The 11889-nt window shown below is 49.4% G+C and overlaps 1 protein-coding gene across 1 annotated transcript; it reads right to left on the reverse strand.

Annotated features, from left to right (window-relative positions):
• Positions 1–4209: 4209 nt before the first annotated feature.
• Positions 4210–8997, reverse strand: TCL1B (TCL1 family AKT coactivator B). The gene is made up of 3 exons (XM_017528001.2): positions 8815–8997; positions 4597–4767; positions 4210–4263 (listed from the first exon to the last, which is right to left on the reverse strand). The coding sequence occupies exons 1-3, from the start codon at positions 8995–8997 to the stop codon at positions 4210–4212; spliced, it is 408 nt and encodes a 135-aa protein (XP_017383490.2).
• Positions 8998–11889: the final 2892 nt, after the last annotated feature.

Consider the following 11889-nt stretch of genomic DNA (forward strand, 5'->3'; position numbering starts at 1 on the left):
TTTTTTGTATTTTTAGTAGAGACGGGGTTTCACCATGTTGACCAGGATGGTCTCGATCTCTTGACCTCGTGATCCACCCGCCTCGGCCTCCCAAAGTGCTGGGATTACAGGCTTGAGACACCGTGCCCGGCCTAGGTTTTTCTTAATAGGGGCTTCTCTGCTCCACAATAACAAATTTTCTTCATGTTTTTGTCTATCCATTAATCTATCTGGAATTTACTCTCATATGAGAAATGAAGTAGTGATCCAACTTTCTTATGCAAATGGCTAGCCAGTTGTCACCATACTACAATGTTTAGTGACTAATGTATCCTTTGGTAGTGCTTTCAAATGCCACCTTGATTGTGTAAGGAAGGCAAAATTTGACCTCTTACCCTCTTAACATTTTTGGCTGGGCTAGAGAATTGACATAACACAGATTAATAGGAGAAAAGCATGTTGATTTAATATAACTTTTATGTGACACAGGAGCCCTTATAAGGAAATGAAGACCCAAAGAAACAGTTAAACACTATTATTTGGACAAAGAGTAGTACATTGTGAAAATGTGACAAGGCAAGGGGCCTTAGGCTAGGGGGGTTCCTTGTGGCTAAAGGAGAAAGGTTCATTTATGAGGTTAGTGTGTACAGAATTCTCTCGGCCTCAACTGCCAGCCCTGGCGATGAGTGTTACTTTCATCAGAGGGAGGACATCTTCCACATTTGGGTTTCTCTCACTTTCAAGAAGAAAAAGGAGATGTCAGAGTACCCTTTGTGCATCTGTTGTTTATCAAGGGCCATTAGCACAAAATAATCATTATGCCAAAATGCCATGTTCTACCAGCCTTCACTCATGTACTAAATCCCCACTTGCGTTTTCAGCTGTCCCCTCACCCCCATTCCGTTCCACTGCTCTGATGCCTGCATCTGCCTGACCACTGCCAGAATTAGTTCCTGCAGTTCTTCATTGCTTGCTGATCTCTGCTAACCCTACTCCACCCTCATAGCTCTCCTAGTTCAGATTCTTCTCAACTTTTCTCACATCTTAGAGCTTCTATTTTTTATTTTTTTGAGACAGGGTAGTGGTGTGATCTCGGCTTACTGCAATTTCCACCTCCCAGGCTCAGGTGATTCTGTCTCAGCCTCCTGAGTAGCTAGATTAAAGCTACTACCTCCTGGCTAATTTTTGTATTTTTAGTAAAGACAGGGCTTCACCATGTGGGCCAGGCTGGTCTCAAACTCCTGACCTCCAATGATCCACCCACCTTGGTCTTCCAAAGTGCTGGGATTACAGGCGTGAGCCACCACGCCAGGCCCTTTAGAATTTTATATGGCTGTTCTGTTTATTATTTATTCTATGATCTCTCCCAACTGTCCCATGAAGGATGAGGAAACCGCACCCTTGTGCTTCCTCTCTCCTCCCATCCGTCTTTGGTTGGTTTTCTTATGAGTCTTATTTCTTCTAGTTTTCCTTTTAAATAATATGTTCCCAGGCCTGTTACTTGATCTTTCAACTGTATTTTCTGAACTTCCTTCCATGGGAAAACCTATGTACTTTACTTCCACCCTCTCTCTCCTCCCCTTCCCAATGTTTGGAAACACTGTTATTTTTCTATTTCCTGGAGGTCAGGAGGGTGGGACTAAAAGTTCCAACCCTGCAATCACATGGTAGGTCGAAAGGGGTTCATTATGAATAACAAAAGATGCTCCTCACTCCTATCACTTGGAAAGGTTTCAGGAGCTCTATGCCAGGACCTGGGGATGGAAACCAAATCTGTATGTCTTATTGTGTCACAATGTTACAGAAACTTCAGCAAAAGCAGACTGGGCCAGAGCCGCTGGGGCCCAGGCAATGTGAAAGAGCCCACTATTGAAGCGGCTACTTTGTCCCTGGTATATACCCTGGGGCTCATTGTCTTGCCGGGAAAACAGGACAGGACACACATGAGGAGTTTAAGAGCAGAGGTTTAATAGGTAGACGAGAAAGACAAACAGCTTCTTCTATGCAGGAAGGGATCTCCAGGTAGAAAGGACAGTTGGTGGTGAATGCATGAGTTTCAAGGTACAGTTTGAGGAGGCGGTGACTGATTGACACAGGGCTCACAGACTGGTTCGATCAGAGGTTTCAGGCCTGCGTTGGGGGTCCCGGGACACGTCCTCTGCAGACAAGGGGGCACTGCTGCAGTCCTAATATTTTGTCATACAGAAATGCTTCACTGGAAAAAGTCTGTCTTACACTGTCTTTTGCTTACCGCTGTGTCTTATTTGCTTTCTTGTGCCCCACGTTCACGAACACATTTCCCCTTTCTGTGAATGCTTTCACAGATTCATTTTGTAAGGTGGGGACCTCAGCCCATGGGTCATTTCTTCTTGTAAACAGAGGGGGAAAATCCCCTCTCCTTGCCGCCACTGCACGGCCACCCTGACCTGCACTGTGTCGTTCTCTTCTTCCTGGTCACAGTGGCGGCACTGCTCAGTGCCCTGGCCCCTGCCCCATCCCTCCCTGCTCAAGGACTCTGCTCCTTTGTCACGTCTTCCGTCCCGCACATGGACCCTTCTCCCTTGTGCCTGCATCACTGCATCTCCCGCACCGACATGCTGTTCACCGTCTCACTTTGGAAGCTCTCCCTTGCTCCCAGTTCTCCCGTGACCACCACGGGCTTTCCTGCCCTTTTACATCAAGGCTTCGCCCAGAGCCCGCATAAGCCTCCTCCCCTTCCTTACCTCCCACCAGCGTCCTGCTGCTGAATGGACCAATCACAATTTCTTTCCCAGTGTGGAAAAACATGAAACGGATCGTTAAAATGTTACCTTAACATTTCGGTGCCAGCAGCTGCATTTTTATGCTAGAAAGAGGTCAAAGAGAGGCTCCAATTCAGCACAAAAGCGGACAGTGAGTGATAAAGTTTAATTAACCCGTTCTGGGAGGTCACCTTCATGGACTAGCATCCCTTCTGCGAGCTGAAGGACTGAACAAGCAGAAGTAAAGGCCAAACCCATCCCTCCATGCTCCCCACTGTGCAGATGGACTCACTGAGGCTCCGGCGTACATTGCTTACTCAGCACTGGATCTATTTCGGGCCAAAGTGTCAGCAGGACTGATACCCACAGGGCATCCGAGTCCACATCAAAACCAGGCTTCCTCTGTGGCATCTCTTAAACCAAGTTCCTGCCTGCTGACAGTGAGTTTCCAATCGTGGGCTGCCATGGCGGTGCCAGAGGCCTGGCTGGGCACACATCCGGTGGGTGTGGCGTGGAGGAGATTGGGGAGCGGCCTCTAGAAGATCAGCACGAGGTTCACAGAGGGGAAAGAGAACCCACGGCTTGCAGCCAGCAAGGGAAACGGGCTCAGCACACAGACGGGGCCCCTAGTAAAGCCCATCCAGGCCAGCTGCCCTAAGTGCAGATTGGAGTGGGACAGAACGGGGCTGACAACTGAGGAAAATGAGGGAAGCTGAGTGTGCAGGACCCCGCTGCCTCCTGCCTGCAAAGAGGCCATGCTGAGTGTGCAAATGGTGAGCAGGTACATGAAGATCCTCACTGAGGGGCCCAGGGAGATACCAGGCCAGAGGACGCAGGGCCAGCAGGGCCTGGGAGAAGACCAAAGGAGACAGTCAGTGAACTACGGCGGAGCCTGGCACCCCAAGCTGCTGGGGTCAAAGGCAAGGCCAGTGCCAGCCCCTCCAATGGACCAGGCCCTGCCTGGCTTGCTCCAGCTGCTGCCCATCTGAAAGGAGCCCTCTGTGGGTCAGTGCTGGGTCCTCCGAGGCCACCATCACATGGCCATGCTTAAATCTAGGTGGCCTCTGAGGCCACCTCAGTGCCATGCTTAAATCTAGGGATCTGAGATCACTAAATGTGAGCCGGAACACTGCTATTTCCTGGCTCTACGGTCTTGAGGGAATCATTCTCAACCCCAGAGTCTCAGCCTTCTCATCTGTGAAATGGGACATTAACATGTACACCTCACAGAATTCTCACAAGGATTAAATGATGAGTCGTATTCGATGAGATCCCATGCTTTAGGAACTTATGATGAGGGCCCACCCATGGTGGCCAATCACATCCAAGGGGCTGGGGGAGCAGAGGTGACAGGCGGCTATGTAAGAAAAACTCAGGAAACAGCAGGGAGGAGGAGACCACGCCGTCTTTCGAAAGAGGAGAGGTCTCTCTTTTGTCTGATCCCTGCACTGAGAGGCACGAGGCCCCAACATACCAGCCGCTCCCAACATCAGTGATTCCTCTCTGGTTCATATGTTAGGACCAGCTGCTCGATGGAGTCGATCTGCAGGAAAGGAACAGCCATCAGAACCAGTGGGAGATGCTGTTCCAGCCAGCCTTAACAGCCGCCCATGCAGTTTGGCAGCAGCGAGAGGCAGGTGGGAACTCTGGCTTGCGGATGTCTCTAGCCCAGGGAAGGCAACCCTCCCTCCCTCACCCACCCTACCCTCGTCCCACATGGGAACTCGTGCACCAACGCACCCTCACACACTCAGGCCTGCTGGAAGGAAGAGGAGAGACAAGAACCCTGAGGGGGCCGGGGTGCAGAAGAGGGAGGGCCATGGCAGTCACCAGGGCACCACCTGTCGCTCTCCCCCTGGAACCACCACACACTTGCCTGGCCGTGGTTCACTATTTCCCAGAAACTGGAATCCGATGCTCGGTACTTGTTCCCGGGGCAGAGCTGCCACACGGGGGGCAGCCGGGAGAAGGGCATCTGGCTGGGGGACAGCGGATCTTGGCGGTGCACTGCCATCTGCCACAAGTGCACTGTGATGCTGGGTTCATACTGAAGGGACCAGAGAAGAGGCCACAGATCAGGGATAGGGTTCCCTGCCAACGAGGCTGCACACAAACATGGCAGGCCTAGATGCCCCAGCCCGGCCAGGGGGCTGCCAGGGTCAGAGGTCAATGTTTTCAGAATTCCAGACCCAGAGCCTTGGCACTGGTGCCTGTGGCTTCATCTAGGATGGCTGGGGCTCTTCTGGCCCCCTCTGACCTGCACCCCGCCTCACCTCACTCCAACCCCCAAATTTAGCCACTGTTGCCAACCTGTCAACAACCTTAGGTTAAAGCTGAGCATTCTCCTGGGGCTCCATCTCCACCACTGCGTAATTTTTTAAATCTCCTTTTTAAAAACAAGATATCCATGGACTCCCGAATCCGAGGGTGATAATTTCCCCCCCAAAATATACTGCAGCTCTGATCATGACCTTCACATACTTATAGTAAATATACAAAATAAGGCCAGGTGCAGTGGCTTATGCCTGTAATCCCAACACTTTGGGAGACCGAGGCAGGAGGGCTGCTTGAAGCCAGGAGTTCAAGAACAGCCTCAGCAACAGAATGAAACTGTCTCTACAAAAAAATAAAAAATTAGCTGAGCATGGTGACATGTGCCTATAGTCCTAGCTTCCGGGAAGCTAAGGTGGGATGATCTCTTGAACCTGGAAGGTAGAGCTGTTGTGAACTATGATCACAACACTGCGCTTCAGCCTGGAAGACACAGCGAGATCTTGTCTCAAAATAAATTAATAGTACGCCAGGTGCGATGGCTCACGTCTGGAATCCCAGTACTTTGGGAGGCCAAGGCGGGAGGATCACAAGGTCAAGAGATTGAGACCATCCTGGCCAACATGGTAAAACCCCATCTCTACTAAAAATACAAAAATTAGCTGGGCGTGGTGGTACGCGCCTGTAGTCCCAGCTACTTGGGAGGCTGAGGCAGGAGAATCGCTTGAACCTAGGAGGCAGAGGTTGCAGTAAGGGAAGATCACACCACTGCACTCCAGCCTGGGTGACAGGGACTCCATCTAAAAAAAATAGATAATTAAAAATAACAAAATTAGGCCGATACTGGAAGTTAGGAAGATGAAAGGAAAAGGAAAACCAAAGCTTCCTATGTTACGCAACAAAATGGAAAGTCTTTTATACAATTTTCTAAGTATTTGTCTTCAGTGATAAAACATCTTTTTGAATTAAGAATATTAGCACTTTATCAATCAGACGTGTTGTGAATAATTTTTCTCAGTTTGCTGCCCTTTTTTTATAGACTGCTTTTGCAAAGAAAAATATTTTAAATTATACGGCAAAATTTCTCCGTCTCTTTGGATTCTGACTTTAGTTCAGAGATCAGAAAACTAAGTCTAGCTTGCCATCTGCTTTTGCAAATAAACCTTTATTGTGAATATACTAAGGCCCATCCCTCAGCCCTTTACCATTGCCTTTAGCTGCTTTTGTACTGCAATAGCAGAGCTGAGTAGTTGCAAGAGGATAGCTCTCAAAGTGGAAAGTGTGACCGTCAAATCCTTCACAGAAAAAGTCGGCTGATCTTTGCATTAGACGTGCCCAGGAAGCATAATTTTCCACCCTGAGATGTTTATCTACTTTTAAGAAAGAGGGAAAAAAATACTATGTAGCTCCCTTAATCTCACCCATGGCTAAGTTATTTGAAGAATCCATTCTATTTCCACTGAATCTTTTTTTTTTTTTTTTTGAGACAGAGTCTCGCCCTGTTGCCCAGGCTGGAGTGCAGTGGTGCGATGGCAGCTCACTGCAGCCTCTGCCTCCCAGGTTCTCAGCCCCCTGAATAACTGGGATTACAGGCATGTGCCACCATGCCCAGCTAACTTTTGTATTTTTTAAGTATAGGGTTTCACCATGTTGGTCAGGCTGATCTCGAACCCCTAACCTCATGATCTGCCTGCCTCAGCCTCCCAAAGTGCTGGGATGACAGGCATGAGCCACCAAACTCAGTTGAATCATTGAAAAAAAAAACTATTTTTAAGAGTACAGTTCAGTGGCAGTAAGTGCATTCACATGTGCAAGCATCAGCACTATCCAACTCCAGAACTTTTTATCCTGCCAAACTGAGACTCCATACCTGTCATTAACATTAACTCCCCATCCCTCACTCCTTCCAGCCCCTGGCAGCCACCATTCTGCTTTATCTATGAACTAGACCACTCTGAGTACTTCATACAAGAGAATCTGTCCTGTGACTGGCACGTTTCATTTAGTATAATGTCTCCATGTTCCATCCATGTGTCGGGCTTTCCTTTTTAAGTATGAATACTTGATGGTTTGTGTTTTGTTTACCCATTCATCTATCAATGGACACTTAGCTGCCTCCACCTTTTGGCTAGCATGAACATTACAGCTGTGAACGTGAGTGCATGAATACATGTTTAAGGTCCTGCTTCAAATTCTTTTGGGTATATACCCAAAAGTGGCATTGCTGAATTGTGCAATAATTCTCTTCATTTTTTTTTAGGAAGCCTCATGCTGACTTCCATAGTGGCTGTACCATTTTACATTTCCCTCCATTACCTCTTTTTCAGGCTTTTTAAAAACTTAAAATATTTGCTCCAGAATTTTTGCATCCTTTATTTAGTGTAGGTACAGAAAAGCCTTTCCATGTTCTCTAAGGACATTTTTTGAAACAACCTATTAGAAGATTTCTTAGGAAATGTGTTATATTGTTTCAAATGTCAGTGAACTGGCTGGGTACCGTGGCTCACTCCTGTAATCCTAGCACTTTGGGAGGCCAAGGCGGGCAGATCATTTGAGGTCAGGAATTCGAAATCAGCCTGGCCGACATGATTAATCCTTGTTTCTACTAAAAACAAAAAAATTAGCTGAGTGTGGTGGTGCACACCTGTAATCCCAGCTACCCAGGAGGCTGAGGGATGAGAATTGCTTGAGCCTGGAAGGCGGAGGTTGCAGTGAGCAGAGATCACGCCACTGTACTTTTGCCCGGGCAATGAACAAATCAACAACAACAACAAAGGCAGTAAATTGTTTATGATGACCTAAATGTTATTTTAAATATCCGTATAAGCTTTTACCGTAGTACACTAAGGCACAATCAGCTCCTCATTTCCGTGGGTACTGCACCCATGAATCCAACCAACCTCAGATTAAAAATACTTTGGGGGAGAAAAGAAATTCCACCAACTTCAAGAGGCAGAACTTGAAGTGATGTGTAGGCATTGCATTAGGTGTTATTAGTAATCTAATTTGAAATATAGGAGAGGATGTGCTGAGGTTACACGTAATTACCACCCGGGCCATTTTCTATCAGGGACTTGAGCATCCACAGATGGTCCTGGAATCAATCTCCCTCACACACCGGAGACTACTGTATTTAGTTTATCCCCCAAAGACCAGCTGTGATCTAAAACCCTCATCTTCAGCTGTTTCCTGAGTCATTTTCATTATCACCTGGAGAGCTTTTTTAAACTAAAGAATCCAGGACTTCACCCAAGTCTCCCGAATTAATTTCCAGAGGGGATTCCAGGATCTGTTATCTGTCAAAGGCTTCCCCAGGCCATGAGCCACGTCTGTCACTGGCTTGCCACAGACATACTCTCATTTTGCAGATTAGGAATCTGAAACCAATGTCACATTCATCCTGCTGGCCCACCTGCTGCCTCCAATTTGCAATGCTTTTGCATATACTACCCCTGCCTCCTTTCCGGACCTGGAGAACTCCTACTCATCCCACAAACCCCAACTCAAGTGCTGCCCCATTTGTGAATCTTTGCAGCATGCACTGAGAATGGCACTAAGACCTGAGCTACCTTAGCCTCAGTTTCACCCCGCAGAACCACATTATTTCACCTGGATAAGCTTGTGCCTGTGGTCCCTTTATTGCGTGGGGGCGGGGAGGAGAGGCGGGTTCCTGGGGCCAGGACTGGGTATGGACATTGCTGTGCTCCTAGACCTGCACAGAAGTGAGTTTTCCAGCGTGGGTGATAATGGTCCTCTCTGATCCCTGCACTGGCAGGGTCAGTGCGCAGCCCTCCCACAGCCTCCCTTCAGGACCAGGACTCACTGTGCTGCTCTGGGAGGCGCTGCCCTGGGAGCTTGAGAGCCTGGCCCATTCTCTTTGCGATGGACTGAACCGCACGACTACGGTCACCCAGTTCCTCCCCGACTCGTCCTCGTAGATGCCAGGCCTTTGGATCCACAGACGGGCGGGGGGCGCCCCTGAATGCAGACAAGCTTCGGAGGCCATGGCAAGTCCGCACCCGGGGCTGGCCTCAAGGCGCACATGTGGACCTTTTCCAGGTGCGCAACCTCCTTAAGAGGAGCAGCTCCGGCGTGGGTGGGGCCGGTTGTGGGCAGGGCCGGCAGTGGGGGCAGGATCAGTGCGGGGAGGAGAGGGGAGGAGGAGGAGGGGGAGGAGGGGGAAAACAAGCAACCTGCAGCAGGGGCTAGGCAGGGGCGAGGTCAAAGAACTTGGTCTCCTGGAGGGGCAGAGGCTGGACTGTGAGCTGCTGGGGGCAAAATGTGGCTCGCGGGGATAGAGCTGCCCAGGCTTCACTCCAGGCTTCTGCAAGGAATTTGGCTTCTAAGATCGATTCCACCTCCTTTCCACTGGTCCTAGTTCCTCGGCAGCCTCCTCTCTGAGCACCCCTGCCCAATTTTCTAGCAGGTAATTCCCCTCCTTTGCTCCTGGCAATCCCCCTGCCAACCGCCCTGCCCCAGATCCCGAGCTGGCATGCACGACCCTGGTCTCTCCCACCCCTGTGGCCCTTCCTTTAACAAGACTTTGTGTCAGGGACTCTTCTTTGAGCTAAAGCTTAGAGGCGGGCCAGCGCTGTAAACTCCGTGGATTCCTGCCCCTGGAGATATCTGGTGAAGGCGCATCCTGCACAAATCAAGCTCCTTCTCCTTACAAAATAAGCCAGTGCATTATCAGCATCTGAGATCAGGATCAGATAAAGCCGACAAAAACAAGGCCATGGGAGGGCACGAGGCCACCTGGCCAGCCCATCCTTGGCCATGGGGCCCAGAGTGCTCACTTGGCCTGGTTGTCTTATTGGTTCCACTTTGTCAAGAGGCCACAGAAGCTCAAGAACATAGCAAGAAGTGGGTCCCTTCTATAAGCACCCTGGGCTGCTTCTAAATGCACCATGAATAGGAGCCTTTTCCTTTTGAAAACCACAAGCATGATTCTTGTAGTTCAAGTGAAAATTAGCGTTGAGATGATGGCATTCCCCTGGGGAGATGTGAAAATGAGCTCTGGGCAGTCCTGATCCAGCGTAAGTGGCAGGTAGGATAACCACTTTTGAAGAACTCACTGGGCAGCTTCTGTGGAGGTCTGAGCCTTGTTTTCGTAACAATTCCACCTTCTTCCCCAGTGCTTTCCAAGGAACCAACACTTGGGGTGGGAATGCAGTGGGCCGGGAAGACAAGGGACATCACACTCTCATATAATGTGATCCATACATGGAATCACATACGTGTGTCACCTTTGCCATATTCTGTTGGTGAGAGGTAGGTCCTACTCTTACTCAAGGTTATGAATACCAGGAAGCAGGGATCATGGAGAACCCTGGTCTCCTGGGCCCCCTGAAGCCTGTTTGCTATAAGTACCGACCCTATGGGACTCCACTGAGGATCAGATGAGGCTGTGAGTAAAGTGTTAAACCCTGACACATAGCGAATACTTGAAATACGCTGGTCAAGTCGTGTTCTCAGACTTGCTCCCTCTCCCAGGCAGACTCCATCAGTCCTACCCTTGCAACTACTGTTTCTCTCACTTCCTATTGCAAATATATACATATTGGTATTCTCAGCCTCGCTCCCTAATGGGCATGGGTGTGGCTGTCAGTGGGCTGGTGGTAAAGATTGCTTAATATGTGGGGAGCCCCTATGCCATGTCAGGCATTTTTCATAGGGTATCTCATTGACACCTCCCAACAACTCCATAAACTGTCACCCCCATTTCATGGAGGAAGTATCAGAGGCTTGAGTGGCTTAGTAACCTGAACGAAGTGGGTAGCAGAGGGACCCCGCTGTTCCTGGCTCTAATTTGGCTTATTTCATGAAAGAGGCAGAACCTGAGTAGGGAGACCCGTAGTGGCCACTGTGGAAATGGTGGTAGGGCCTGAGGGCGGAGACTGAGCACACCTCCCCATGAGTGGGTGGTCAGAAGGTAAGCAGAGGTCTCCATAGGCAGAAAGTACTAACTACCAGTCTCACCTATCACCCTCCTTGGCCAGGTCTCCCACCCCTCATCCCTTGGAACTGCACTGAAAAAAGCCCCAGAGCTGCAGGCGGGAACAGTTTGGTCCCTGGTCCTTCAGCTGGCCTTTGTCCATGTCGTGTCTGAGATAAGGCTATGTTTTCTGGCCAAGTTGTCCATCTCTGGCACCTGTGACCTGAAGGATTTACTCTCCTGGAGAGATGTCACCAACGTCTTTGAGAAGCACTTTGATCTCGCCAGAATTGCTCCCAGGATTGCCTGATACTGACAGTGCACTCATGCCTGGGCTCAATGCTCTCCTCCTCCAGCAGAGGGAGTCCTTCACAAGCCCCAAGCCCCCAGGATATGGCGGCTGGACAGCCTCTTGCCGGGAGGATTCCAGACCACAAATAAGGGGGCACACTGTGCGGGGCTTGGGAGGCTGCTAAGAGTCACTAATACCTCTGCACATTTCTGTTCAGCTCCTCCTGGGTACTGGGCCAAAATGGCAGGGCAGACAAGATGCCAAGGGCAGATAGCCTAGATGGTGTGTGGTACAGATGTAATTGGCAAAATTATCTCACTGAGGAAGCAGCATGAGTAGATCTGGAGGAGAGGTAATTCAGGGTGTGTCTGGAGATCAGGAATAATGAGGATTACCCAGGCTAATATGATAAAGAATAAGAATACGGTGGCGGGGGGGTGGTGGTCAGGGGGTGGCGCTGATGCTCCATTGTCAGGATCAAACACGCCAGTCCCAGCAGCTGGTTTTGAGGAAGAACAATGAGTGTTTGAGACAAGGAGTGACGTAAGTATGCACTTAATGTTTGAACTAATGATAAAACCATAGAGTGGCTTAGTAATCAAAGATCATGACTACTAGAGAAAGACTGGATGGAGAGGGTGCAGATAATAATAAAAATGAGAACGTCCAAG

Source organism: Cebus imitator, unplaced genomic scaffold (genome assembly GCF_001604975.1).
Source record: "Cebus imitator isolate Cc_AM_T3 unplaced genomic scaffold, Cebus_imitator-1.0 Scaffold52, whole genome shotgun sequence".
Classification (NCBI taxonomy): Eukaryota; Metazoa; Chordata; class Mammalia; order Primates; family Cebidae; genus Cebus; species Cebus imitator.

Coding starts and splice junctions, on each gene's coding strand:
- TCL1B (XM_017528001.2), bottom strand. CDS start 8,997: ATGGCCTCCGAAGCTTGTCTGCATTCAGGGGCGCCCCCCGCCCGTCTG. Junction 4,768..8,814: donor GCGCCTCCCAGAGCAGCACA/GTGAGTCCTGGT, acceptor TGGTCCCTTCAG/TATGAACCCAGCATCACAGT. Junction 4,264..4,596: donor AAATAGTGAACCACGGCCAG/GCAAGTGTGTGG, acceptor CCTTTCCTGCAG/ATCGACTCCATCGAGCAGCT.